General features: G+C 41.9%; 1 protein-coding gene across 6 annotated transcripts in view; it reads right to left on the reverse strand.

Annotated features, from left to right (window-relative positions):
* rhbdf1a (rhomboid 5 homolog 1a (Drosophila)) overlaps positions 1–27,443 on the reverse strand; it is a 363,587-nt gene that overhangs the window by 98,471 nt on the left and 237,673 nt on the right. For all 6 annotated transcript variants that reach the window (XM_073060796.1, XM_073060797.1, XM_073060801.1 and 3 more), the window contains one exon: positions 21,451–21,581. In XM_073060796.1, the coding sequence (XP_072916897.1) occupies positions 21,451–21,581 (131 nt within the window). The remainder of the gene's footprint in view (positions 1–21,450; positions 21,582–27,443) is intronic.

Below are 27,443 nucleotides of genomic sequence, written 5' to 3' on the forward strand. Positions count from 1 at the left end.
ACTTTTACTTCTTGACTTACCATCTTCAGGAATTCTTCATCATGTTTATCCGTTCACTGATAGTTTCTGGGATTCGTTAATCTCCCTGTGCAGAGCCCTGGCAATTGACAAGGGGATCCAGGTGGCTGGAACTTTCTGAGCACCTTTCTTCACTTTGCCACTTGTGCCAACATCTATGCCAGTAAATTCTTGCCCTCTCAGATCTGGGTGAACATTAAGCTGTGTGGCTTTGACACTCCAACAACAAGATGAAGCAAGCCAAACCAGTTTGTAAACACCTATTACACAATCAAATCTCCTCTTTCTGAAGAAGTCCCAGACATGCAGTTTTAGCTCAACAGAGCTCTCCTAGGTGATATTCTGAGATGCAGATGAAGGATCCTCCCAAATGATTACAAATCCATTCAGCTACTGGTGATGGAATGTTTTCCATCTTACTTTTCAGAATCAGATTTAATATTACCAGCACATGTCATGAAACTTGTTAACTTTGTGGCAGCAGTACACGATAAATATAGGAAAAAAAGTGAATTATAATTAAGTATATGTATATTAAAGTTAAAATAAGTAGTGCAAAAACAGAAATAAATGATGTGAGGGAGTGTTCATGGGTTCAAAGTCCATTTAGAAATTGGATGGCAGAGGGAAGAAGCTGTTCTTGAATCACTGAGTGTATGCCTTCAGGCTCCTGTACCTCCTTCCTGGTCATAACTATGAGAAGAGGATATGTCCAGGATGGTGGGAGTCTTTAATGATGGACATGGCCTTCCTGAGGCACCGCTCCTTGAAGAAGTCTTGATGAGTAGGGAAAAACAAGCACAAGCTCGGGAGATAATTTATAGTCCTTCCAAGACCATGTGCCTGTTTTGTTCACTGTTCACCCCAGCAACAGTAGGACATCAACCCAAAACTGGACTCTTTTGTGCTTAAAGCTGTTAGCCTTCACCTAGTGAATCTCTGCCAGTTCTTATGTCAACGACCCAAGATCAAGGGACCCAAACACACCCACTGTTAAAAGTCACAAATAATATTCAACTTGAATGACTTGTATCCCAGGAAAATTAACTGAGTGACAACTCAACAATAAGCAATAAAATTAATCTGCCCAAAGTTTTTTAAATGGAAAAAAAATCATTTAGTAATCCAGTTTATCCATAAACTGCCATCTCCCCTTATAGGGAATAGAGTGGCAAATCTGGCACAGGTACACAGATTAAGTCTGCAGCTTTATTCTGGGAACTGGAGAATAACTTCATAAAGAAATAGTTCAGCCACGTACACAAAAGAAAATCTCACGGAGGGCAGGAAATCAGAAACTGCATTTGGATCAAGAATTAGTCACATCTAGTGAGACCACCGACACACTAGCACCACAAAATGGACTTTGGCAAATGGATGTGACATCTTCGCATACATCCAACCCCTACCACCAGTTGTTACTCAACAGCTGCGTATGGTACAGTCATTCATTCCAACGGGATTTGCCCAGACATGCCTCGGGAGCAAGTTAGTCATTCCCTTGCTTTTGAAATCCAAGTATACACCCTGCGCTGTTTGTTACTCCTTATCCCAGCTGGCTTTGACTTTGATAACTCTATTTATGTGTAGTGCTTCCTTGTTCTCTTTAGAGAGGGAGAAAAGCCAACATGTAGGATTTGCATTCAATGCTTATGAAGATTTGAGAACAAATACGTCACTTTGACTACATGTTCCCACCGGTAAATGTGTTTCAAAATATTATATACAGAATGTGAGCATTTTGGAACACCCAAATAACTGCAAACTTGTTATTTCATTTTTTACTCTACAAAATCTTAAAAATCAAGTATTGCACAATTCTGTTTAGCAATCCAGTGAGAAGACAATAATATCAGTTTTTAATTTTTTTATTTCAGAGATACAGCATTGTAACAGGCCCTCCTTCCTTCACAACAAGCTTGTGTCGCACAATTACACCCATGTGACCAATTAACCTATTGGCCCACAAGTCTTTGGAGTGCGGGAGGAATCCGAAGCGCCTACAGAAAATCCACGCACAGGGTCAACGCACAAATTCCTCACAGGCAATGGAGTGGAACCCGAGTCGCTAACACTGTCATAACATTGCGCTAACCACTACACAATCGTGCTGCCCCTGGCTGATGGGAAGTAGAGCTGAACAGATCTAGGACCTATAGGCTGAGCTTACATTATGGCCAGCATGGTAGAGTAGTGGTTAGCACAGTGCTTTACAGTATAGGTGACCCAGATTCAATTTCAGCCGCTGCCTGTAAGGAGCTTGTAAGTTCTCCCCACGACTGCGTGGGCTTCTGGTTTCCTCCCACAGTCCAAAGACATACCAGTTGGTAGATTAATTTCTCACTAAATTGATTAGGCTACAATTAAATTGGAGATTTGCTGGGCGGTGAGACTCGAAGGACCTATTCAATGCTATATCTCAATCAATAGAAATAATTCTTACCAAATTGACACACACTTTCCTAGTTTAGACTTATCCACATTCTCTCCTAACTAGTTGTGTTAGAGCTGCAATCTGCATCTCTGAAAGGAATATAGATTCTTTTTGCTGTGCTTGGAAATGTAAAGATGCTTTGGTGCCATGGATTCAATGCAAATATGATTCTGCTGGATTGCAAGCAGGGGAACTCCCCTCAAACTTCCACCACTGGCCCACAGCATAGAGGTAATTTACAGTAGTCAATTAACAATAGCAGTAAGCAGTCTTAAATAAAACTTCAGAAAACAGACATATCATATGTGTGTTTGAACCACATAAGTGACAGCTAACTATTCAAAATGGGCTAAAAAAAAGCAATCATGATTAAAGACAGAAGAATTCCTTCAAGACGGCTCACATAAAAGGTCACAAGTTTGCATCTGCTGCATTGGTTTGCTGCTCTTCAGCTCCTTTTCTCTGTATCCACTGCAACGAGCTGTAACATGAAAAGAAGCACATGCAGAGCTAACAGATTGTCACAGGGAGGAGGCTGGTCCTTTGGAAAAGGGAGAAAAAGGGTGGAAACGGGAGGAATCATAATTAGGATTTAGACAGCATGGGAAAAGTTCCCAAGGCATTTCACAGGGACGATGAACACAGAGCTTCAAGTTGGCACTGGTGAGACACTGTGACTGACACCTAACCGGCAGCAAGCAAATCTAGTAACTATTAATCACACTATTTCTGGACAAAGATCACTGCAATCAATAGCCTTCAAGTTCTTTTCAGAGTTGTGCTTTTGAACCACCTCTATGACCTGGCATTTTTTGCGGTATGAACTGGAGGCTCGAAGGTGCAGCAAGTTTACAGCGTGGCAGGAGCAGGCAGACTCGAGGCGGTTGGGACCAGGCCCGGAAGAAAGGAACGACCCGATGTTTGGCAATTGCTGGAACAGAAGTGGGGCCAAGTTGAAGTGGCAGGGCCTGGGCCAGAGAGTGAGTGAGGAACAAGTTAATGTTTGGCTGATTTAAGCACAGGACCAGATTGAAAAAGTCGGGTGCGGGCCAAATCGAGGCAGCAGGGCCTCGAGGAGGGGCCAGAGAGTGAGTGAGGAATGAGGTGATATTTGGCCAATTTAAGCACAGGGCCAGATTGAAAAGGTCGAGCTGTCAGGGCCAGAGGCAAAGAGGCGAGGGACAGGCCAGTGTCCAGCTTGCAGCCCCATGAGGTTTACTAGTCTCTGTGCTGAACAAGGCTATGGCCTGCAACCAACAGGCCCCTGGACTGGCTGCAGCGATGAACAGGCTGTGGACTCACTTTCGTGAACATTAATTCTAAGTGTTAGTTGTTTACTTTTTATTGTTTACATGACTTGTTCTTTTTCCACACATTGGGTGCTTGATGGTCTTTTTAAAAAAAAAGCTCTATTGGGTTTCTTTGCTTTGTGGCTACCTGTAATAAGATGAACCTCAAGGTTGTACTTAGAATGCCTACTTTGATAATAAATGTACTTAGACAAGTAGATTGGCAAATCACCAAATGCTTCACGAAAGATGTGAACTTTCAGGAACATCATGAAAAATAGTTAAGTTGCCAGAAGGATGAAGGGAAGGAAGGGAAATCAAAAGCAGTTGAACATGGAGGTGATGGTGTTACCATGTGATTGTTACTCTCACTTAGGTGGCAGAGGGTTCAAGTTTGGAAAATGCTGACTAAGAGATGCTGTGATGCATTGTGAAGATGGTACAGACAGCAAATGCTACATGCCAGTGACGGAGACAGGAATATCTGAGGAATTGTGCCAAACCTGGATAGGAACAAGCTTCTTAAAATATTATTGGATCTGCACTATAAGGGGCGAATATTCCATCAACTTAAGTCTCGCAGATGCCAGAATGGCTTTGAGGAGACAGGGATCAAGTCAACAGCCACAGAGTTTCAGTACCCTGAACTGCATTAGTCACCTCGGCATTTTTCTGCTTGGTCTAATTAAACCTCTAAAGATAAGGATTAGCTTTACTTGTCACATGTTCATTGAAACAAATTGTGACAAATGTTTGAGCCTGAGGATGTGATGGAGGCAGCTCGCAAGAATTGCCACGATGACTGCACCCGATACCAACAGAGCAATCTCACAACTTACTAACCCTTTAGACTGTGGGAGGATGAAACCCACATGGTCACACGGAGAGTGAAAAACTCCTTACAGACAGCAGTGGGAATTGCTAGCATTGTAAAGCATGCTAATTGCTACTAATTAATATACATCCCTCACCCCAACCCCTCCAAATCCAGATGATTTTAGCCATGCAAGGAAGTTCATTGATGAACAGCTGAAAAAGGCTGGGACATGGACATTACAGGAGAATTCATGTGCTGGAATTGGGATGATTTGCTTCCAACAATCACAAAAGTCTTATTTGGATATTCAGCAGTCATGAATTATACCACACCCTTCCCTATTATCATTGCTCGCCGACTTCAGTCATCATTGTGGCCATACCCACACGAAACAGCAGCAGTTCAATAAGCCATCTTCCCAGCAGCAATTATGCAAGGACAATTAAATGTTGGTTCATTCTGTGAATCCCACATGATTCGAACAAACAATTTTTTAAAAAAGTCAACACTGAAATGCTGCTGGGACACTCTTACCTTACTGCTGATGATCACATTAGCACAAAATAGTGTCTGGAACCAGGTGACCCTGGTGAATATTAAACTGAGAAGCCAATAACAAGATCCGAGTAAACAAGAACTGCCTGACACCTGTATCGATGATCACTATTACAGTGATGGAAGCATCAAGGTTGGAGGCATATCAAGAGAAATTCTCCTTCCCCCCCCACCTCAGAAACAGCTACAGAGAAGGCGACACCAAACAACACTGGAATGTTGTCGAGGCCAATGCTTTTCTGTATCCAGTGCACTCAGCTTTCTCAGGAAGCACATGAATAAACAGATTAACTGTGTCAGGAAGTGGATAAGATGTAACACCCCCCTATTCAACCCTTTGACCAGTATCAGCCTCGCTCGTGGTGGGCCAGGTCATCACTGAGGGTGAAAGTGTTCATCAAGTGCTTTCTTCTGCTCTCCAATTCGTTTATCCCCACCGGATGTGGCAGGACTGCAGAGCTTTAGTTTGGCGTTTGCTTAGCTCCACCTGTGACAGACTGCCTCCACTGCTTAGCACAGATTTCAAATGTAGCTTCACCAAGATGGCTCCTCACCTCCAGGTGTGCCATGGACTGAACCCATTTAGTCTTTGGTTAGAGTCATAATTATAGATGAACAATGTTTTCAAATGGGTCTGTGGCTCTGCAAGGTTGATCATTCCTACTGACACTGTCAGGGATCATGCAGTTTGGGTTATTTAGTGGGAATCTAATCAATCTCATTTTTCATCTATTAGCCACTGATCTCATCTTTTGAGTTCAACCAGCACAAATGCACGCAAGTGTCTCTGTGATGGATGTTGAACTTTCCAGCCCAGATGTCTGTGCCCTAGAGTACTGAGTAATTCTAAATGTCAGTCAACATGAAAGAGCACTGATGTGTCACCTCCTTTGATTTAGCCAACATCAGTGATGTCATCAGCATACTTAAATATGGCATTGGAGCTGTACCAAGCCACACAATTCTAGGTATAAAGTCAGTAGAGCAAGGGGACAAGCCCACAGCCTTGTGGTGCACCTGACCTGATGGCGAGTGTGGAGAAGATGTTGTTGACAACCCACGAGGAAATTGAGGGTTTGGTTGCAAAAGGAGGTATTGAGGCCTAGGTGTTGGAGCTTAGTTTTGAGAAAATGATAACGTTGAATGCTGAGTTGTAGTCAATGAAGAACATCCGGACGTATGCAACAAATGGCATCTGTTGTTAAGCGTTTGTGATGGTAGAATTCTGATTGGTGGCCAATCACAAGTTGTTATGCATCCTGACAAACCTCTCCAAGCTGCTCATCAGGGTGGATGTACGTGCTGCTGTGTGATATTTCACTGTACCACAGTTCACATACTCAGGCAGAAGAATGTTCCTTCAAAGTATATCAAATGAGGATTTCTCACAAAAAATATTCTTTTTAATTCCAGATTATTTTGTTTTTTAAATTTCCCAGCTGCCATGATGGGATTTGAACTTCTATCTCCAGATTATTAATCTAATTTACTTGTTTACGAGTGCAAAGAATGCAAAATAAACAAACAACAATAAGAAATGTGGCAGACACCAACCAAAAATATATGATATTGCAGGAAGCTGGGCTGAGTTTCCATTACCACTAACCAATGCTAGGTGCCTTCCAAAACACAGCATCTTAACATCCAGCAATAATTGGGTAGAACGCTTTCACTGAAATATATTCTTATAATCTGACAATATTTGTGTATTCTATCTTTGCCAGTGATACCACACATCAGGGACACGACTGAAACCAATAAAGTCCATTTCAAATCTTTTATCCTTAAAATATTAGCAACTTAGAGGATGCAACTTCCCTACAACTTCATGGAACTGTATGACTTTTAGCAGCCAGTTAACTGACACTGAAGACTGATGCAATCTCTATAATGACAATTTCACATACCCACTATTTTTGAAGCTTGTTTTGCATAAACTACTTGAAGAGAATTTATTCAAACTTAAGGTTTATATTTATTCTAGAGTTGCCAAAATTATCATCACATTGCTTAGACTATCACCTGCAAAAACCACAGAATACAATTGTTTTGAATACAATTTTCGTGTGTCTGTGTCTGTTTTTCCACAAAGTACATCGACAAGTTGATGTTCCTGAACGAATTATTCTGCCAGAGGAACAAAACTCAGCCCAGTTGAGGACACTGGAATTATTTCTTTCACATTTTAAGGCCACTTCACATGTATACTGCAGCAATTTAGCCCACTCCAAAGTTTGATCTGATGAACTTCTTTGGGTTTTCTTTTCTAGAGGAGGAATTGCGCAAAAGAACGCGGGAGTTGCTTTGCAGAACACCTGTATTGAGCTCATAGGAGCAATCCTGAGTTTCCAGCTGCTTGCCACTGATTCCACGTACCACACTGACCTACCAGCTTGTCCTATCATGTGCTGTTACAGTAAAGCCCAATGCAAACTTGAGCAACACTATCCTATCTACACATACAGTGGCCTTCTGCACTCAAAGTCAAATTTTCCAGCTTTAGGTCATTGCTGCCAGTCAGTGACCTTTGATTTTGGCTCATTTTTCACCCACTAGTACAGCTTGACCAGCTGGACTTATTCAAACTGGTCCAATAACCCATAGTCTTACACTAGCATTGTTATTGTCTTGTCCCATCTATCCCTCATGCTACCTTCTTTGCAAGGTTTACTATTATTTTTATACTATCGCTCATGCACAAGACCAGCATTTTCCATCCGTGGGAGGGTTCAGACTTGTAGCTACAGATGATGTGCTGTAGTGATATTTAAGCAACATTTAAAATACATTTGGATAAGTACATGGAGAGGGAAAGTGTATAGGGATATGAGCCAAAAGCAGGCAAATGAAATTGGCTAATGTGGGTACCTCAGTCAGTATGGACAAGTTGAGCCAAAAGGCCTGTTTGTGTGCTATATTATTGAGCACTTAAATTTTAAATATTCATGAATTTCAAGATTTGCTTAACTAAAAATTGTAGGTAATTGAAGGATTAGGAATTTCCATTTCTACTCTTTACTATATTAGGAGAGCAAAGAAAGCCAGCCACCATGAGGCTGACAGAGTGACAGCATATACAAAAGAAAGCCCTGCAGATACTGAAAATCTGTAATAAATCAGAAAATACTGGTAACGCTCAGCAGGTCAGGCAGCATCTATGGAAAGAGTAAGTTAATGTTGGAAATAATTTGGAAGATGTGAGGTTCGGGTGGTTGATGGTTGGATTGAGTTGTTCTCTGATCTTGGCAATTTACTTGCAAATGTTTTGTCGCCATGCAAGGAGAAATAATTCATACACTGTTGACTGTAGTGTGTTCTCCAAATGCTTGGCCTTTATATACTTTTCAATTAGCTGATTGGACATCATTTCAGAAACTTGGTTGAACAAACTAAGCTATTAGGACAAGACCAATTTGGTCTACAAAATCCAGTGCGGGGACTGCAGCAAAATTACGTCGGCCAAAGTGGAAGAAAGCTATCCACAAGGATCCATGAACATCAACTGGCTGTAAAGTGGGATGATCAACTCTCCCTAGTCGCTTCCCATGAAGATCGAGAGGTGCATCAGTGAAAGTCGTGGTGCAAGCGAACACGTAGCGTACAAGGGAATTTCCAGAGGCGTGGTTTTCTGAGAACAATTCTGTAAACAAATGTAGACCTTGATCTTATTTAGGAGCCAAATGTGGGCAAAATCCCAGACTACAACGCACGAAGCTCACCACACAGCCAACGGCAGCAAGACTTCCTCCCACATCACAACTGAGTTTCCGAAATGACATCCAATCCGCTGATTGAAAAGTATGTAAACGTTAAGCATTCGGAGAACACACCAGAATCAATAGCACACTGACAATTTCTCCTTACACAGTGACAAAATGTTTGCAAGATAATTGCCAAGATTGCAAACCAACTCAACCCAACCAGGAAAGTTTATGTTTGAGTTAGTCCTGGCAAAGGGTCTCGGCCTGAAACACCAACTGTACTTCTTCCTGTAGATGCTGCCTGGCCTGCTGCGTTCCACCAGCATTTTGTGTGTGTTGCTTGAATTTCCAGCATCTGCAGATTTCCTCGTGTTGAAGTTTATGTTTCAGGTCAAATAGGGAGCGATAAAAATGATAGTAAACCTTGCAAAGAAGGTAGCATGAGAGATAGATGGGACAAGACAATAACAATGCTAGTGTAAGACTATGGGTTATTGGGCCAGTCTGAAAATGTCCAGCTGGTCAAGCTGCACTAGTGGGTGAAAAATGAGCCAAAATCAAAGGTCATTGACTGGCAGCAATGACCTAAAGCTGGAAAATTTACCGTAACTTTGAGTGCAGAAGGCCCGTGAATGTACTGGGGTCATTAATTGTGTCCAGTGCTCCCAATGCAGCAGCCTCTACATCGATGAGACCCCTCATAAATTGGGAGGTTGCTTCGTCAAGCACCTCTGCTCCATTCGCCGCAATTAGGACTTACCGGTGGCCAAATATTTTAATTCTGATTCCCATTTCAATACATTGGTCCATGGTCTACTGTTGTGCCAAGTTGAGTTCAAAAGTCTGGAAGTTATATTGCAACTTTATATAGCCTAGTTAGGCTGCATCTACAGTACTGCATACAGTTTTGGTCACCACATTATAGGAAAAAGATGTTGAGGCTTTGGAGAGGGTGAAGAAGGGGTTTAACAGGATATTGCCTCAATTACAGGGCATGTGCTATAACAAGAGGTTAGACAAACGTGGGTTGTTTTCTTTGGAGCTGCAGAAGCTGAAGAGAGATCTCATAGAGGTTTATCAGGTGACGAGAGGCATAGAGTATCTTTTTTCCCCCTAGGATAATAATGTCTAATACCAGAGGGCATACACAAGGTGAAAAGGAGTCATTTCAAAGGAGATATGAGATGTCTATCATGTGCTGCCTGGAGTGGTGGCAGAGACAGATACATTACAGATTATAAGAGACATTTAGATAGGCACATGACTGAGGAAAATGGAAATTTATGGACATGGTGCAAGTAATTTGGTAACTAATTTTAATCTATTTGAGACATAGTGAAGTGAAGGCCCTGTTCCTGGGCTGTACTGTTCTATATTCTCCAGTTGGCAATCAGTGATGAGCATGGTGTCACAGGGGTCAGCCTGCAACAGCTCATAATATTGATTAATAATTTGTAAAAGAAGACCAAGTATAGTGTATCCAAGTTATCTAAACTTGTTGATTACATTGTGGAAAAATAAATTTTGCAGAGGATACAGAGTCTGCAGTGAGTTATTGATAGGTTAAGTGAGAGGGCAAAGATTTGGCAGGCGCAGTGTGTTGGCAAATGCAAGGGCATCCACTTTGGAAGGAAAAATAGAAGATCAGATCATTATTTAAATGCTGAAAGACTGCAGCAAGCTGTTATGGAGAGGGACTTGGAAGAGCTTGTCCATGAATCTTGAATAGTTGATTTACAGGTATAACAGTGTATCAAGAAGGCAAATGGAATACTAGAGGAACTGACCAGCGACGTTATTGCTGTAACTGTACAGGGTGCAGAAAAGGCCACTCTTGGAGTATGGTGTGCAGCTAGCGTCTCCGTACTTGAGAAAAGACGACTAGTGTTAGAGGCAGTACAGAGGATGTTGGCCAGGTTGATTACAGAGATGAGGGGTTTAGCCACTGCAGAGAGATTAAGTTGCCTGGGGCTATACTCAGAATTTAGAACAGTGAGATGGGATCATATAGAAACATATAAAATTATGAAAGGGTTAGATTAGATAGAGGACAATGAAGATGAATGCATCAGGATGCTCTTCAATGACTACAGCTCAGCATTCAATTTATCATCCCCTCTAAATTCAAAGTCTTCAAGAACCAGGCCTCAGCACCTTCTTGTTCAACTGGATTTCCTCACTTGTGGACCCCAGTCAGTTTGAATTGGCAACAAAACCTCCTCCATAATTCTCATCAGCACAGCTGCATAACTTTTCTTGCTTTATACTTACAAGTATATAGGAGGGAAACTGAAACTCTGGCTGAGCGTTGCCACAACAAAAACCTCTCACTCAGTGCCAGTAAGACCAAGGAGATCATTACTGACTGCAGGAGGAGGATACCAGAGGTCCATGAGTCAGTAAATCAGAGGTGGAAAGGGTCAGCAACTTTAACTTCCTTGGTGTTATCGTTTCAGAGGGCCTTTCCTGGCCCCAACAAGCAACTGCCATCACAAAGAAAAGCATGGCAGCACCTCCATTTCCCACAAAGTTTACAAAGACTTGCCATGACATCTAAAACTTTAACAAACTTCTACAGCTGTATGGTGGCAAGTATATTGATAGGTTGCACCACAGCTTGGTATGGAAATGGGTAAAGTCCTCCCCACAATTAAGCACATCTACATGGCGCGCTGTCACCGGAAAGCGGCAACCATCATCAAGAATCGCCATTATCTAGTCCATGCTCTCTTCTCAAAGATACAGGAGCCTCAGGACCCACACCACCAAGATCAGGAACAGTCATTTCCCCTCTACCATCAGGCTCTTGAACCAATGGGGATAACTTCACTTGCCTCATCACTAAAGTGTTCCCACAACCTATGGACTCTCTTCATCTCATGTTCTCGATATTCATTGCTTATTTCTTTTCCTCTTTTGTATTGCACAGTTCATTGTATTTTTGCACATTGATTAATTGTCCATCCTGTTGGATGTAGTCTGTCATTGATTCTATTCAGTTTCTAGTATTTACTGAAAATAGCCAGAAGAAAATGAATTTCAGGGCTCTATATGATGCTATACATGCTCTTGGATAATGAATTTACTTTCAGCTTTACACTTTGGGTTAGGAAAGTAGTTTCCCCTGGTAACTGAGACTGGAGAGGCGATAGAGCCTCAAGATTTGAGAAAGTAGATTTAGGAAGGTGATGAGGTTAAACTGCTTTTCCCAGTGTAGTGAATCTGTGGAATTCTCTGCCCAGTACAGGCTGTGTTAAATATATTTAATGAGGTGGTAGAGGCTACTTCATTAAATATATTAAACACAGAGACATTTTGTATAGTAGGGAACTAGCAGTTACGAGGAAAAGGCAGGTAGGTGGAGATGAGTCCACAATCAGATCAGCCGTGATCTTACTGAATGGCAGAACAGGCTTGATGGGTGAATCCTGCTCCTGTTTCTTACGTTCTTGTGCAAAGAGAAATGTTCAGCTATTGACTTGCATTGTAAACACTGTATAGGAAATGAAGCCACTGAACAAATTGCATTGCATGGCATTCTGTGCTCGATCTCTGCCTACATCGTGAGTACAGCTGGGCTAGGAACCACAGATGTTCAGTTTTTCCAGACCTCAGTCTTTTATAGACTTGTGGTCCCATGACGATACCTCAAAGGGGCCCAAACCAGCCTCAGAACCCAACAAGTTATCAGGTCGAAAGTCAGGACGAGTTTGTTACATGCACACGTACACACAGATGCAATGAAAAATTTACTTGCAGCAGTATCACAGGCAAATCACATTGTTTAATCATAAACAAGAAAAAAAATTTAAACACAAGTTACACCTAATTTATTTGACAAGAACAAACACAATTAGAACGATAAAACAAAATTCATTTAAATGGTCATGGTGTTGCTAAACTGTAGTGATTAGGGCTGTTCTGATTGATTCAATAACAGAATGTTTGAAGAGAAGGAACTGTTATTGAACCCAATGATGAGACACTTCGGGATTCTGTACCTCCTGCCCAATGGCAGCTGCAAGAAGACGGCTTGGCCTGATTGGTGGGGATTTCTGATGATGGATGTTACCTTGCTGAGGCAGAGCACCTCATGTAGGGAGGGATGTTGCCTAGGATATATTGGGCTGAGCTCACTGTTCTCTGCAGCTTCTTATGTTCCTATGCATTTGCATTGCCAAAACAGACCATGATGCAGTCAGTCCGGATAATTTAAACAGTAAATCTGTGGAAGTACGTCCTGCCTGCTCCTCAGCTGAAACTCCGATGCTGCCAAATCATTCCAGCATTTTCTGTTTTTTACTTGATTTCTAGCAATTATCACTAAAGCTAGAGTTTTGGCTTCTCGGCATGCGCCACAGCTGTTATTTTGCCCAACATTAGAGAGAAGGTCTCCAGTGTTATTATACTCGGGTATGCACTGGTTAAGGTTTCTACTGCTATACTGTCAGGTACTTCATTTTAGTACTTTTCTTTAAAAGCAGTGGGTCCTGCTGGTTTTGGCTAAAAATAATGAGACAAGTTGTTCTAAGGAATGTTGGGTTAGTCCACCAGGATGGTTGGATTGGGAGAAGGTTATAGAGAGAGCTGGGCGGAGAGAGATTTGTGACGGACAGTGGTGGGGTTCATGGTCTTTTGGCGGGAGATGTGGAGAAGACTTTAGGATTCAATCCGACAAGAAAACGCGATCACAAGGAGTCTAAGATGAGAAGTTCTACCGGTAGGTATTGGTGATGAAAATTACGCACCAGTTCCGCTGGCCATGTGCACATTTAGAATGGTCTAACTGTCAAAGGTCCTCATTTCTTTTTTTCTCAATAACAGTTTCATAAAGCTCAAATTGGTAACTATACTTTCTTTATAATTTAATGCTGGTATATGATTTGTCATTTCTTGGCCATCAGTAATTCTGTATGGGGAGTATTTACATAGACTTTGCTCAAATCAGGGTTCCTTACATCAGAATTCCCAATGTTCCTGTTTGGTTGAACCCCAAATAATTCTGACCCTAGAAGTATTTTGTTTATGGAAGATGGCCTTCTCACTGCTGAATCATGTGGCTGTTAGCAGAGGTAGCTAACAAGCTGAGTTTGTATATGAGCCCAGGTGAGAGGGTTGCACTCTATTTGTTTGCTCTATCACTAAAGTTTGAACTGTTTCAACAGAAAAGAAAATGAAAATATCAGATTGGTGAAAGTAAGACCATTCTGGATTTGTGTGAAACTCCTGCACTGCAGTAATTCACCAGATGACGTGCTGGAATGCTTTAATCCAACTATATAGATCACTCATGAGAAGAAGGATTACATCACTAAGATAGCACCACTGAAACATTACATGAAGAGAAAAGGTCTTTCATAACTTCAAAAGTTTCAGAGTTAGGAAACACGAAGAGTAACCACTCCGCCCCTTGAGCCTGTCCCACCAGTTTGTTTGTTGGTGCCGAGCTGCCCCAGGCCTCTCTGACTCTTCTATGTCAGCTCCCCAGAGCTCGCATTTGATTTTTCAATAAATTTATTTACTTCCTCTTTAAATACCCCAAATCAGCTGGCTAGTTAATTATAAGTTTAAAAAACACACCTTTTCTTCATGGTAAAGATGGCAATACTGCCCTTGCACCATGAAAGTGAAGCATTTGCCTTTAAGTACTTATACATACATCTTTCTTTATTCATTAATGACAAGAAGGGAGGGTACTCAAAGGTAAGCTTTTATACAAACATTATGATACTATGAGAGTCACTATACAGGTATTAAGAGAAGGTATGAGGATTTCTTCAGTTAAACTACTGGCTCAGTCTCAGCTACTGAGACAGGTGACATAATGGAGAGCAAATAACACCTCAAAGTCACATGGTGGCAGGGAGTCTAGTTCATTCTCAAATAGCGAAAAGATAATAAAGGGGCCAGACACAGTTGCCTAGAAGTGCCACTGATCAATAATGCTCTCTCTTATGTTCAGTGCCATGCAACTGAAAATCTATTTCTTCCCCATCTCCCTGAAAACTAAAGAACCACATCAGTTCAGAAACATGACTGGACACCTCCAGCATCATTTGAACATTAGAAAGATGTTATAATTTTTAATATCAGGGCAAACATGATGATACACTTCAGCTGGTTAATTAAACTAGCTTGCTGTATGTAAGCTTCTCAAGTCTCCTTTTATATTAACATAGTATCCTGCCCTACACCTCAATCCTGTGAATTCTCTTCCAATGAACACTGACCCTAACATATTCCAGACCAATTGGCCGCACTCCACTCCTCTCATCAAACAAACCACACTGGTCTGATGACCACCTGCTCTCTCTCCCCAGCTCACACAACTGTGATTCACCTATCTTTTCACACAATACCAGACTGCAGGTGTATGCAGTTTGAAAATCAAGGAGGAACTGGAATTGTTTGGGCAAGTTTGAGTACCTGAGCACAGGTACAAAAGCCCAGGAGGAGTAGCAGCACTCAACCTTTACTAAAATGTTAATATAGGTGAAGACTGAATTATGATGAGGTATTCAAGATATTGGGCCCTTTACCATTATGCCTGGGGATCAAAGCAGATTTTTTAATTTTGAAGAACATAGGTAGATTATTTCATCTACTGATTCTTATGGAAGTATACATTTAAAATAAATATGACAAAGGAGGCAAGAACATGATTTTCTCAGTAACAAACTGAAGGACAAAACCTTCCAATCATTTTCTTTCAATACAGAGTGGCTCATAGTCTTGAAAATAAGGAAGATCTTCTTATTCCTTACAGAATTGGAAGCAGGCATGATTTTGAAACTGGAATGAGCATCTGAGGAAGTAATCGACATAAAGGTGTTCCCTGTTACATCATTAAACCCCTCTAACGTGAGTGTTCAAAAGAAACGGCAAGGATAACCTCACTGTCGCTCTCTGTAATTGGGTTAATACACAATTTACAACAGTGTGTAAAACTATTTTAAATTTATGGTGGACCACAAATTTACATCCTTTTTAATTACTCCTAGAGCCAGCCATGGAATATTGGTCAAATTTGCACTGACAAGAATATAAGCAGACTGAATGACCCATTGAGGCATCACTGGTTTAGCAATAATAATGATTGGATTGAATATGACAACTATGATTGCAATCCGGTGGAGTAACATTTCAGCACGAAAGGTTAAAAGCATAATTTGCTGAGTAAACAGCAATGATTCATCAAACCTGGCACATCAGCAGAAGCTCAACAATTTATTGTTGTTTTGACTGGAACCAACAATTTGCACAGTGAAACGAGTGCATATACAGTTCAAAGGTGACGGAGTTTACTACAGTATGGCACAACGTAGATTCAGGGGGAAAAAATTGTCATCTGATACTGTTTTAGTTAGGTTTGTGGTAGCCATTCCCCTTTGAAAGGGCTGAAGAAAACCAGAAATTATTACCTCTCAAACAGGCTAAAGGACAAGAATGGAAGACATCATAAAGCTGATCATTAGGGAATCTGGTGAGCAGTTTTTACAGTGGAAAACTGTCTTAGTAGGTCCATCTTGTGGTAAAGGTTAGTCACTTCAGGTGAGAAAGCAAACAATGTCAGAATTACAGGTCCCGATGACCCGAAACGTCGACTGTTTACTCTTTTCCAAAGATGCTGTCTGGCCTCCTGAGTTCCTCCAGCATTTTATGTATGTTGCTTTGGATTTCCAGCATCAGCAGATTTTCTCATGTTTGTAAGAATCACTCAAAGTATTACAATTGTCACAATATTTATATATTTACAGAGGTGCAAACAGGTCTTTGTGAGTCCTCGTGTAGGATTCCCTAAAGGTTAACTTGCAGGCTGAATCGGACATTAAGGAAGGCAAATGCAATGTTGGCATTCATTTTACGAGGACTAGAGTGTAACTGTAAGGATGTAATGCTGAGGTTTTATAAGGCATTGGTCAGACTGCATTTGGACGATTGTGAACAGAGGTGGGGCATTTATGGAACAGCACAGGAAAAGACCCTTCAGCTCATAATGTAGTGCAGAACCAATTAAATTAGTAATAAAATGGCTAACTAAACTAATCTAATCTCCCTACAAAATGTCCAAATCCTTTCATTTTCCACACATTCATATCTAAAGGTCTGGTAAAAGTCTGTAAATGTTTTTGCTTTCACCACCACCCAAGCAGTGCATTCCTGGCACCCATCAGTCTATGTAAAAAGAAACTCATTGTCCTCCATGAGGCCCAGTGCAGCACCTCCTCTTGTTGGACTACTGAATGAAGAAACCCTCTTCAATGCACCTAAAAAATTCTTACCTTTCATACCATCTTTCATACAGAGATGGTAAAAACTCTTACCATCTAAACTCTTGCACTCAAAAGGTCTCAGTTTAAGTTAGGGGGGTTGAGGTCCCCCATGACAACAACCATATTGTTTTTACACCTTTCCCTAATCTGCTGCATATCTGTTCCTCAATGCCTAGCGGATATTGGGGGTGTCTGTAGTACAATCACACCAGAGTGATTGTATCCCTCCTAATTTTGAGTTCTACCCATCTAGTCTCAGTGGATGAGCCCAACATTATGTCTCCTCTGAATGCAGCAGTGATATTGGCCCTGTTAAGTAGTGCAATTCCCACAACTCTTCTACCTCCCCATCTTTTCTAAAACATCAAAACATGGGACATTCCTGTCCTTCTCTCAACCAAGACTTTAATGGCCACAACATCACAGTTCCTGTACTGATCCATACTCCGAGTTCATCATCTTTACCCCTTAATACTCCTAGCATTAAAATATGTACTCTTCGAACTATTTCCCTCATCATATCTATTACTTTGCCCCTGTCTCTTTTAACTGGCCCTGACATCTACCTTCCTCTCCATCCTTGCACTTTCTAACTGGTGTTCTGCTTCCCATCTCCCTGTCAAACTGGTTTAAAACCCGAGCAGCACTAGCAAACCTCCTGGTCAGGATATTGGCCCCGTCTAGCTTAGGTGCAACCTGTCCCTCTTGTACAGGTCACCCCAGCCCCAGAAAAAGTTCCAATTATCCAATACTGCCTCAGCCACTCATTCACCTGTACTATCATCCTATTCCTGCCCTGACTAGAAAATGGCACTGGGAGTAATCCAGAGATAACTACCTTACAGGTCCTGCTCTTGAGCCTCTTTCCTAACTCCCTATACTCACTGCGTAATTTCTTCCCTCTTTCTACCCATGCCATTCATGCCAAAGTGCACCATGACCCCTGGCTGCTCACCCTCCCTCTTGAGAATATTCTGTAGCCACTCTGAGACATGCTGCTCTCTAACTCCTGGGAGGCAAAACACCATCCTAGAAGGGACTTGGCAGTAAAATCACAAACGCAAGAAAATCTGCAGATGCTGGAAATCCAAAGCAACACACACAAAATGCTGGAGGAACTCAGCAGGTCAGGCAGCAACTGTGGAAAAGAGTAAACAGTTGACGTTTTGAGCCCTTCTTCAGGACTCAAGAAGGGTCTCAAGAAGGAGAAGAAAGCTTTTGGTATGCTGGCCTTTATAAATCAGAGCATTGAGTATAGGAGTTGGGATGTAATGTTAAAATTGTACAAGGCATTGGTAAGGGCAAATTTGGAATATTGTGTACAGTTCTGGTCACCGAATTATAGGAAAGATGTCAACAAAATAGAGAGAGTACAGAGAAGACTTACCAGAATGTTACCTGGGTTTCAGCATCTAAGTTACAGGGAAAGGTTGAACAAGTTAGGTCTTTATTCTTTGGAGCATAGAAGGTTGAGGGGGGACTTGATAGAGGTATTTAAAATTATGAGTTGACATGGATAGGCTTTTTCCATTGAGAGTAGGGGAGATTCAAACAAGAGGACATGAGTTGAGATTTAGAGGGCAAAAGTTTAAGGGTAACACGAGGGGGAATTTCTTTACTCAGAGAGTGGTAGCTGTGTGGAATGAGCTTCCAGTTGAAGTGGTAAAGGCAGGTTCGGTATTGTCACTTAAAGTAAAATTGGATAGGTATATGGACAGGAAAGGAATGGAGGGTTATGAGCTAAGTGCTGGTCAGTGGGACTAGGTGCAAGTAAGCGTTCGGCACGGACTAGAAGGGCCGAGATGGCCTGTTTCCGTGCTGTGATTGTTATAAGGTTATATGGTCTCGGCTTGAAACTTCAACTATTCACTCTTTTCCACAGATTGCTGCCTGGCCTGCTGCGTTTCTCCATAATTTGTGTGTGACACCACCCTGGAGTTTCTTTCTTAGCCACAGAATCTCCTCTCTGTCTCTTTAACTATTGTGTTGCCTATCACCTGACTTCAGTCTTCCCTACTGAGCCTCAGAGCCGGCCACAGTACTACTGGCCTGACTGCTGCTGCTGTGCCCTGATAGAATATATGCCCAGCGATATCCAAAAAGGAACACTTGTGGATGCGTGGAATGAGCACAAAGGAACCCTGTGCTAACTGCATGCTCCCTTACTTCTCCTAGTGGTCATTCATCTACAAACGGAAGTCTGCCCTCTTGTAGGACCACCTCAGTAAAAGTTTCAGCCTCCAAGATGCTGCTGAGTACATCCAGCTCATCTCACAAAAGACGTGCTGGCATTGGAGAGGGTCCAGAGGAGGTTCACGACAATGATTCTGGGAATGAAAGGGTTAATGTATGATGACTCTGGCTCTGTACTCGGGAGCTTAGATGTTGGCACTGAAACCTATCAAATATTGAAAGGCCTAGATAGAGTGATCATGGAGCAGATGTTTTCTATAGTCGGGGAGTCTAGGATCTGACAGCACAGCCTCAGAATACAGGGACATCCATTTAGATTAGAGATAAGGAGGAATTTCTTTAGCCAAAGGGCAGTGAATCTGTGGAAGTCATTGCCACAGACAGCTGTGGAGGACAAGTCAATGGGACATTTAAAGTGGAAGTTGAAAGGTTCTTGATTAGTCTGGGGAGAAGGCAGGAGAATGGTATTGAGTGAGATAATAAATCAGTCATGATGGAATAGCAGAGCAGACTCAATGGGCTGAATGGTCTAATTCCACTCCTCTGTCCCATGGTTTCAGATTTCAATGCTTATAATGGCAAGACCTCATTTGCACACTGCTAGAGTGTGCTGTGACAAAGCTGACAGCATTTTGTGATCAGAGTTGGAGAGTTGGAAGCTCTCTCATGAAGCTCACCGGAATTAAGTAAGTAGACGAGAGCAATGTTATGTAGAGGCAGAGACTGGGAAATGCATCAATTCTCAGAGAGTAAATAAAAGGCAAAGCATCCTATCTGAGCATCCAAATTTATAAATTAGAAATAGGTTTGTGAGAAATGGGAGGCTGCAGGAACTAAAGTGTCTGAAATAATGATGGGAAATTCATCAATACAGTTTAAACTATTACTGCCTCAGGAGAATGTACAAATCATCCTCACTGGTTTATACTCCACAATAGGCAGAAAGGGCAGTGGGGCCAGCAGGATAAACAGTCAGTGCAGTGATGTGGCCCCACACCACAAAGAAGGCTGAAGCACACTAATGCATCAATGGAAAGTTTGCTTTCTCAATGTAAAACCATATCTGTAGTCCAATGGTCAGGACTAGCACTCAGGATATCAAGCTGTTTCATCAGCTGAGAGATTTCTGCTACCTCCTCGTATTCTGTACCTTCCACTGGAAAGTTAAAGAAAAGGTTTCTAAAAACCCATCAGCATTCAGGATAGAGGGAGAGGACGGACAAATCTCTCACTGAATTTGGGCAGGTTTTACGTTCGCGTTTCCTTGGAGGTAGAGGCTTCAGGGCCTCATTCAGTAATGTGTAAATACTCAAGGCACAAGATCATAAGTTGAAGATATTTGAATGAGACATCTGAAGAGTGAGTGCAAAACTAAAGCCCAAGGCAACACCTGTAAGAGGGTGGCTGAAATACAGAAGTTGCAGATCCACACTTTTCCACAAAGCTTTGTTCTAGCCAGCTCTGTTATACATAAACAAGTGCATCAACATGGAACTGAGTGCACCTGTGAGCTTGATTCATTAAAGAACATTTAAGACCAAGTTACAACAATTAACTTGAAATTAAAAGAGTTGTTAGTAATTGCATGGCATACTTGTAGTAAAATTAAAACAAGTGATTTTAATTCATCTAAACAGTCCTAACAGTGCGAAAAACCAAAAAAAAAACAAATTTCAGGTTGTATCCAGACCAAATTGGAAGAGTGAGCAGCTCTTCCCTCACTTCTCCCCTCATTCTTATAAGAGAACTTAAATGCTGAGAATGATCTTCAGAAAAAGTAAAACCTCTACCCAAATATTAACTGTTTTAGGGCTCCTGTTCAAGCAAAACTTCACTAGCTTCATTTAAATTGACTTTTTAAATTTACATATTTTAATGCCTTTGCAGCTCAATAACTTTACTTTATCTGAGTTCGAACCAACAGAGATAAAGTTGAACAGAAGTATAGCGGAATGCTTCTAGAATAATAATAAACATTAGAAGAAAGAAACAGTCTGCCTCATTTTGAAATCAAGTGTAATTATATTCCAGAGCAGTGGAGGTGTCTACTACTGGGAACACTCCAAGTGTCACTCCATCACCACCTTCTAAGAGTATTCTCAGCCTTATGAGTTCCTTTTCCCTTCAGCCAAGCGCCTTTATTTTCAAAAGATTCCTGATATTGCCTTACCTTTTGATGGTCTGGGTTATGGAGGTCTGCCTCTGGAACGTAGGCCGCCTTTGCTCATTTGGTGGAGATGGTACCCTTGTGTTTTCAGGTGGCATGCTGACACTCCGCAGATAGTGTTGGTGCCTCAAAGACTGGACAGAACAGAAGGAGAGGTACAGTACTTTAATTTCTATAGTTACCAGGACATTCTCAAGGTTTTCACTGCTTTTTTAAAATCTTACCACCTCCAGAGAAATATCTGCTCTGATCTCTGATGGTCTTATTAATTCCACTCCATCAAATGTCACAGATTGAAGATTCTTTCTCAGAACTGGAGGACAGCCAACAGCAGCTCATTAAACTGGAGGACAAGGAAGGGCAGCGGGGCACTGATTAGGGTTAAAACTGAGGTGATCGGGGATAAACTGCAAACAGGATTATCCAGCCAATTAATTAATGAGTCAGAACAGATAGGAAAAGAGGGATTGCAACATACAGGACAGGAAGACCTGGCAGGTCATGCTGTACGCGGCCTCAGGCCAACATCTGGGTTTTTCCTTGCCCTCTAATTGCATCCATTGACTCATTCACCAGACTTTACCGGCATCACAGCTGACCCTATGGTGACCTGAAGTTTACCCAATTCAAGACACTCCCAAACTCCTTCCCCATCTGCTCTGCAGCTTAAACTTGTCTCCTTCACAAACATTAACTCAAACTCTCTTCCCACTGATGCAGCCTAACCCTGCTGAGAACTTCCAGCATTTTATGTTTTATTTTAAATTTCCGGCATCTAGAGATTTAAAAAAAATTCCACTTTCAAATAGTTGACTCACTATTTGTCTCCACATCAAATAATGAGGGCGGACCTTAGTCACGATGGTGCTAAACGGTGACTCTTTTGCTTGCATCTTCAGAAACAGCTCTACTTCCATCTTTGAAATCTCTATTTTCCCCTTTCAGGGTTCTTTTGAAGACCCTGACCTGGAGTTACACGCAGGAATGGGACCCGCTCTCGGGGTTTTGTGACTGGTCGTTATTCAACATGCCAAAGATGTGGCCTAAGAGCTTAGCTCGCCTTTGGGGGGGGGGGGGGTCCAAGATCTCGTAGCTCTGGAGGGGACGGATCAAAGGTTGGTGTCCTGGCAGAAGATCGGTGTGTCATGGGAGTCAGAAGATCTATGGCTTTGTGCCCAGAGACCTGAGATCTTTGGGCACAGAGCTGAGAAAAAGCGACTCAATGGACTTTTAGCATCAGAAACCAGCGAGTTGTTTGTTATGTCTCCTCTCTCGCTGTGAAACGGAGACACCTCTTTTTCCTTTTTTAGGTAGTAATAGCCTTTGTGGTACTGCAAGTCTGTGTCTTTGCTTTTGCTTTGCTGCACGCTTGAGTGCTTAGTGGCAATGCTTTTTTCCACTGGTGGGGGGAGGGGGGGATTGTTGTTTGCTGCCACTTACGCACGGGGGGGGGGGGGGGGAGCTGGGGGGGGCACTTTGTATTTTTAACATTTATCTGCCATTCATTCTTTGGGGCACTCCTCTGTTTTCATGGATAGTTGCCAAGCAAAAGCATTTCAGGATGTATATCGTATACATTTCTCTGACATTAAATGTACCTTTGAAACCTTTTACAAGTCAGGTCACACAACTTCAATCAAACATAGAACTGTGCAACAGATGTCTATGCTGAACAAAATAGCAATTTAAACTAATCCTTCTGCCTGTATCAGTTCTTCCCCATCTGTTCATGTATCCATTGAAATGCCTCTTAAATGTTGCTTATCTGCTTCCATCAGCTTCCCTGCCAGCCCTTTCCAGACAGCTAAAAAAACCCTCATTTCGCAAATGAGTGTTTAAAGCTTCCCCATTCATGGTTAAGACAGTTTTGAGTTTCTTGTTAATGAAAATACTTCATTTTGGAAAAAAAGTCTCTTGCTATGTTGCAGTTTAAAAGCTCCAAAAGGACAGGGGAGAAAAGAACCGAATACTAACTTTGGCAGCTAGAGGACATACTTTCTTCCCTTTTCCCTCCCAAACTCAGCTGACCAGCCTGCTCATGCTCCGTCATGAGACAACAAGGAGTGCCTCTCCTTCATTCTCGGGCACGCCTGGCACCTGTTGGCAAGGGATTGCTTTGTTGGGGCTGTGGATGTAAAGCTCAGACCAGATGAAATGCAGAACCTCAGGCTGTTGCTACCCACCCATGTTCTAAAATAGTTCTCAGAATGAACAGAAGCCACTGCCAAGTATTTTTTTTTTGGTACATTTTTTCCACTCTTGCTCCCCGTGGGCTCACACGAAAATGAAACAGCTTTCTGAAAAATAAAGAGCCTCCTGGCTACTCTTCACGGTCAGTTTGAATGATGGGGAAGCCCTGGCAGTAAAGAAGCCCAACTGGCTAAAGGCCACATGTCCAGATGACGCAAGTTCTAAATGGAAATTCAAACCATATCGGGGAGGGTGAAGGGAACTGGGTAACAAACTACTGGAAGGAGGAGGATAAAATGATTAAAAATCAACTTCTCCAATTCATTTTTCATGGTGTGCAAGTATTAACAAGGTCATCATTGTTCAATCCACTGGAATCAAATTTCTCCAGGTCAGAAGGAAGGCGATAGCAGGACAACTCAACAGTCAGGCAAAGGCAGGTTTTGAAGGAGATTCTTTAAGCAGTCGAGGTAAAATACTGGAGATAGTTAAGGATGGTGTTTCAAAGTCTAGAGTTCAAAGGCATGAAAGCATTACAATGGCAAAATAATGGAAGTTAGGGTGGAGTTAGAGGCCAAAGGGCAAGGGCCCAGTGTTCTCAAAGGTTGATGGAGTTAAAGATGAATTTGGAAATTAGGATAGTATGCGTGCTGGAGGGAAAGTTGCAGGTGGGATTCGACTGAAGCACAGAACAAGGCCATTCAGCCCATCAAGATTCTGTAAATATAGGACTCAAACAGCTCTAGCCAATCTTGGCATATTTGTAGTTTGTACTAAAAATGATGCAATTGAGAAAAGGAAGGAGGCAATAGATTAGCTATTTATTGGAGGAAATTAGTTCTGTCAACACCAATGTGAAAAGCAAGGTGACAAAATAGAGCAACAGGATTATTCTCATTTCTCTAAAGCACCACAATACATATTTCAGTTAAAAATTAAGGGTAATTAATTCTCTATTAAACATCTTCCCACCAAAGTAAAATCAGAGAATTGGGTGATGATTCTATATAACCAAGGCTCCTATCAAAGAACAGGCAGCCAATTCTCTGCCAAAATCCCGTCAGTTCAAATCAATATACAGGCACAATTTCAAATGATCCATAAAACCACAACATTAAGTTTTTTTTAAAAAGAGGACAAATCTCTTACATTCAGCTAAAAAATCCAGACAGAACTTAAAATGGTGACTCATTTACTCTGATTTGTTAGCAACAGGCAAGGTCAGAGGTGACTGGAGACCAGAAAAATGAATGAACATAATGTGAATGGAACAGATCCTCCAGGGCAAGTTGAGACCCTACCCATTTCATTTTGCAATGACAGGCAAGGAAAATCAGGTTGAACCATTGTGAAATTGTGTCATGTCAGGGGACTTGGTAGGAACCACAACAATAGAGCCGCAATTCACAAATTACTGCTGAAGGAAATCCAATATCAAGATGCTTTGTAGGGCAATGTCAAAGCTGAAATAAAAATAAGATCTTTTGGGATCAAATGAATTCCACTGGGCCCTGGTCTACCTAAATCTGACTCCGACACAACACTAGCTAGAATTAACTTTAGGTATTTTGTGTCAGCTCAACACCACCCAACTCCTCGAAGGTAATCTAGTATTGGCTGCTTTTGTTTGTACAGACAAATTAAACCAACCACATTTGTCCAAAAGAACAAGCTCACATAACAGAATCCCATCTTCCATTTGGGCACATTGCAGCCCTTGGGATTTTATAACAACCTCTATAATTTCAGACCACTAGCCTTTATGTTGGAATTGCCAGTTCTGATACAAGGTCTAATGTCAGGTTTGTCTCTCTCCACAGACGTTACTTGCTCGGATATTTAGACCGCACTTTGCTTCAGATTTTCAGTGGCCACAATCTCCCACACCACAAAGTCAATCGTTTTTTTTAATCCTTTCTGCTCCAAGAGGACTACAAACTTGTTGTAGGGTTCGGAGGCTTGTGTGCCACAATGGCCCACAGAGCTATGTTGGCCGGAGTCAGGGCCTTGTGCTTTGACTCTTGTTAGGGTCACTCTTACCAAGCAGATCAAAGGGTATAGGCCAGACAAAGAGTGGTCCACCTGTCCTCCCCCCTAACAACCTTGACTAGTCAAAAAAAAATTGTTACAGAAACAGCAATGGAGAATCCTTCTGTATCTGTGCGCAAGTACGGACAGACAGAGACGGAGGACATTCATTGCTGCCCTAAATGCCAGCAGCGTAACAGGCAGAAAGTAAGGAATCTCTTCTATTTGCTCTCATTCATCCATGATAAAGCAGTTCTGAAAACTAGTCGGCAAACAAAGGAGCTGGTCATTAACTCCGGGAGATGAGGTGAAATGCATCAATGGAGATGGCTTACAGTTTCAAGATATTAGGAGAAAATATCATCAGTGACTTTTCCTGGTCCAGCCATTTGGACACCACAGCCATGAAAGCATACCAATGCCTTTATTTCCACAGAAGACAAAGGAAAATCGGCATGTTTCCAATGTTCCCAGATGAACCACAGAAAGCATCCTGCCTCGATGCATCACAACTGTTCTGGCCAAGATTGCAAGAAATCGCAGAGTTGTGAAGACAGGCCAGTCCATCAAGCAAAGCAGCCCCCACTCCAATGATGCCATCTACACTTCATGCAACCTCGAAAAAGTAGCCAACATAATCAAGGACCCCCTCCACCCTGGTCACATTTTCTTCTCTCCACTCCTGTCTGGTAGGGGGTAGAAACACTTGAAGGCATGTTCCATCAGGCTCATAGCTTCTATCCCAAATATGTGAAATCTTGAAAGGACGTCATATATGCTAAAAGAACTCTTGATCTCCCAACTTATTCTTGCAGTGGCCCATCTTTGTCCACTTGCACTGCTTGCTTTTTGCAGCTAGAGCACCTTACCTGGGTCCCATTTTCATTTTTGATGTACCTATGAGTGGAATGATCTGTCTGGTTAGCACACACATAAAAGCCATTTAATTTGTACCTATGATTGAAATAAGCCAATATCCAGATATCTTGGTCTTCATCCTAACAGAGATAGATTCTCTCTACCCTCAACTACTTAAAAGCACCCTTGTTTTCTTTTTCACTAGATCTAATGAGGGGTCACTGACCTGAAATAATATACTCCCCCCCCCCCCCATTCACAGACATCAGCTGACCTGCTGAAAATTCCCAGCACTTTCTACTTTTATCCAAAAGCATGCCATGTCAAATCTTATGCTCTGTACTCTGATACAGTGTATCCACACGGGGTAGGATAACAGCAACTAAATATCTAGTTATGTAACATGCCCAAGATGCCCAGCATTCTAAATTCCCTTCAGCCAACTGAATAAACGTGTTACTATCCAAATACTTAAAAAGGAGACTTGCCGATAAATTTATTCCATCTTTAAGGGATACTCACTGAAACTTGGCAGGAATAAGTGATTACAATAGAAGCCATTTCCCTTTCACTAATTATATCTAGCAGGTGATGCGCTTAACAAGTTTTAAGATTATAAGCTATGATTTAAAATCTCCTTGAAGCTTTTCTGTCATGGTGATGGAAAAAACAGCATTAACCACATCGACATGAAACGGTGTCCTTGCAAAGCAGCATGAATCATCGGAGATCCCCACCATCCAGGCCATGCTCCTCTCTTGCTGTTGCCATCAGGTAGAAGGTACAAGAGCCTCAAGAACAGTTACTACCCCACAATCATCAGGCTCTTGAACAAAAAGGGGTAACTACACTCACTAGCCCCACCAATGAACCGTTCCTATAAACAACGATCTCACTTTCAAGGACCCTATCTTATTATT

This window comes from Hemitrygon akajei, chromosome 11 (genome assembly GCF_048418815.1).
Source record: "Hemitrygon akajei chromosome 11, sHemAka1.3, whole genome shotgun sequence".
Taxonomy (NCBI): domain Eukaryota; kingdom Metazoa; phylum Chordata; class Chondrichthyes; order Myliobatiformes; family Dasyatidae; genus Hemitrygon; species Hemitrygon akajei.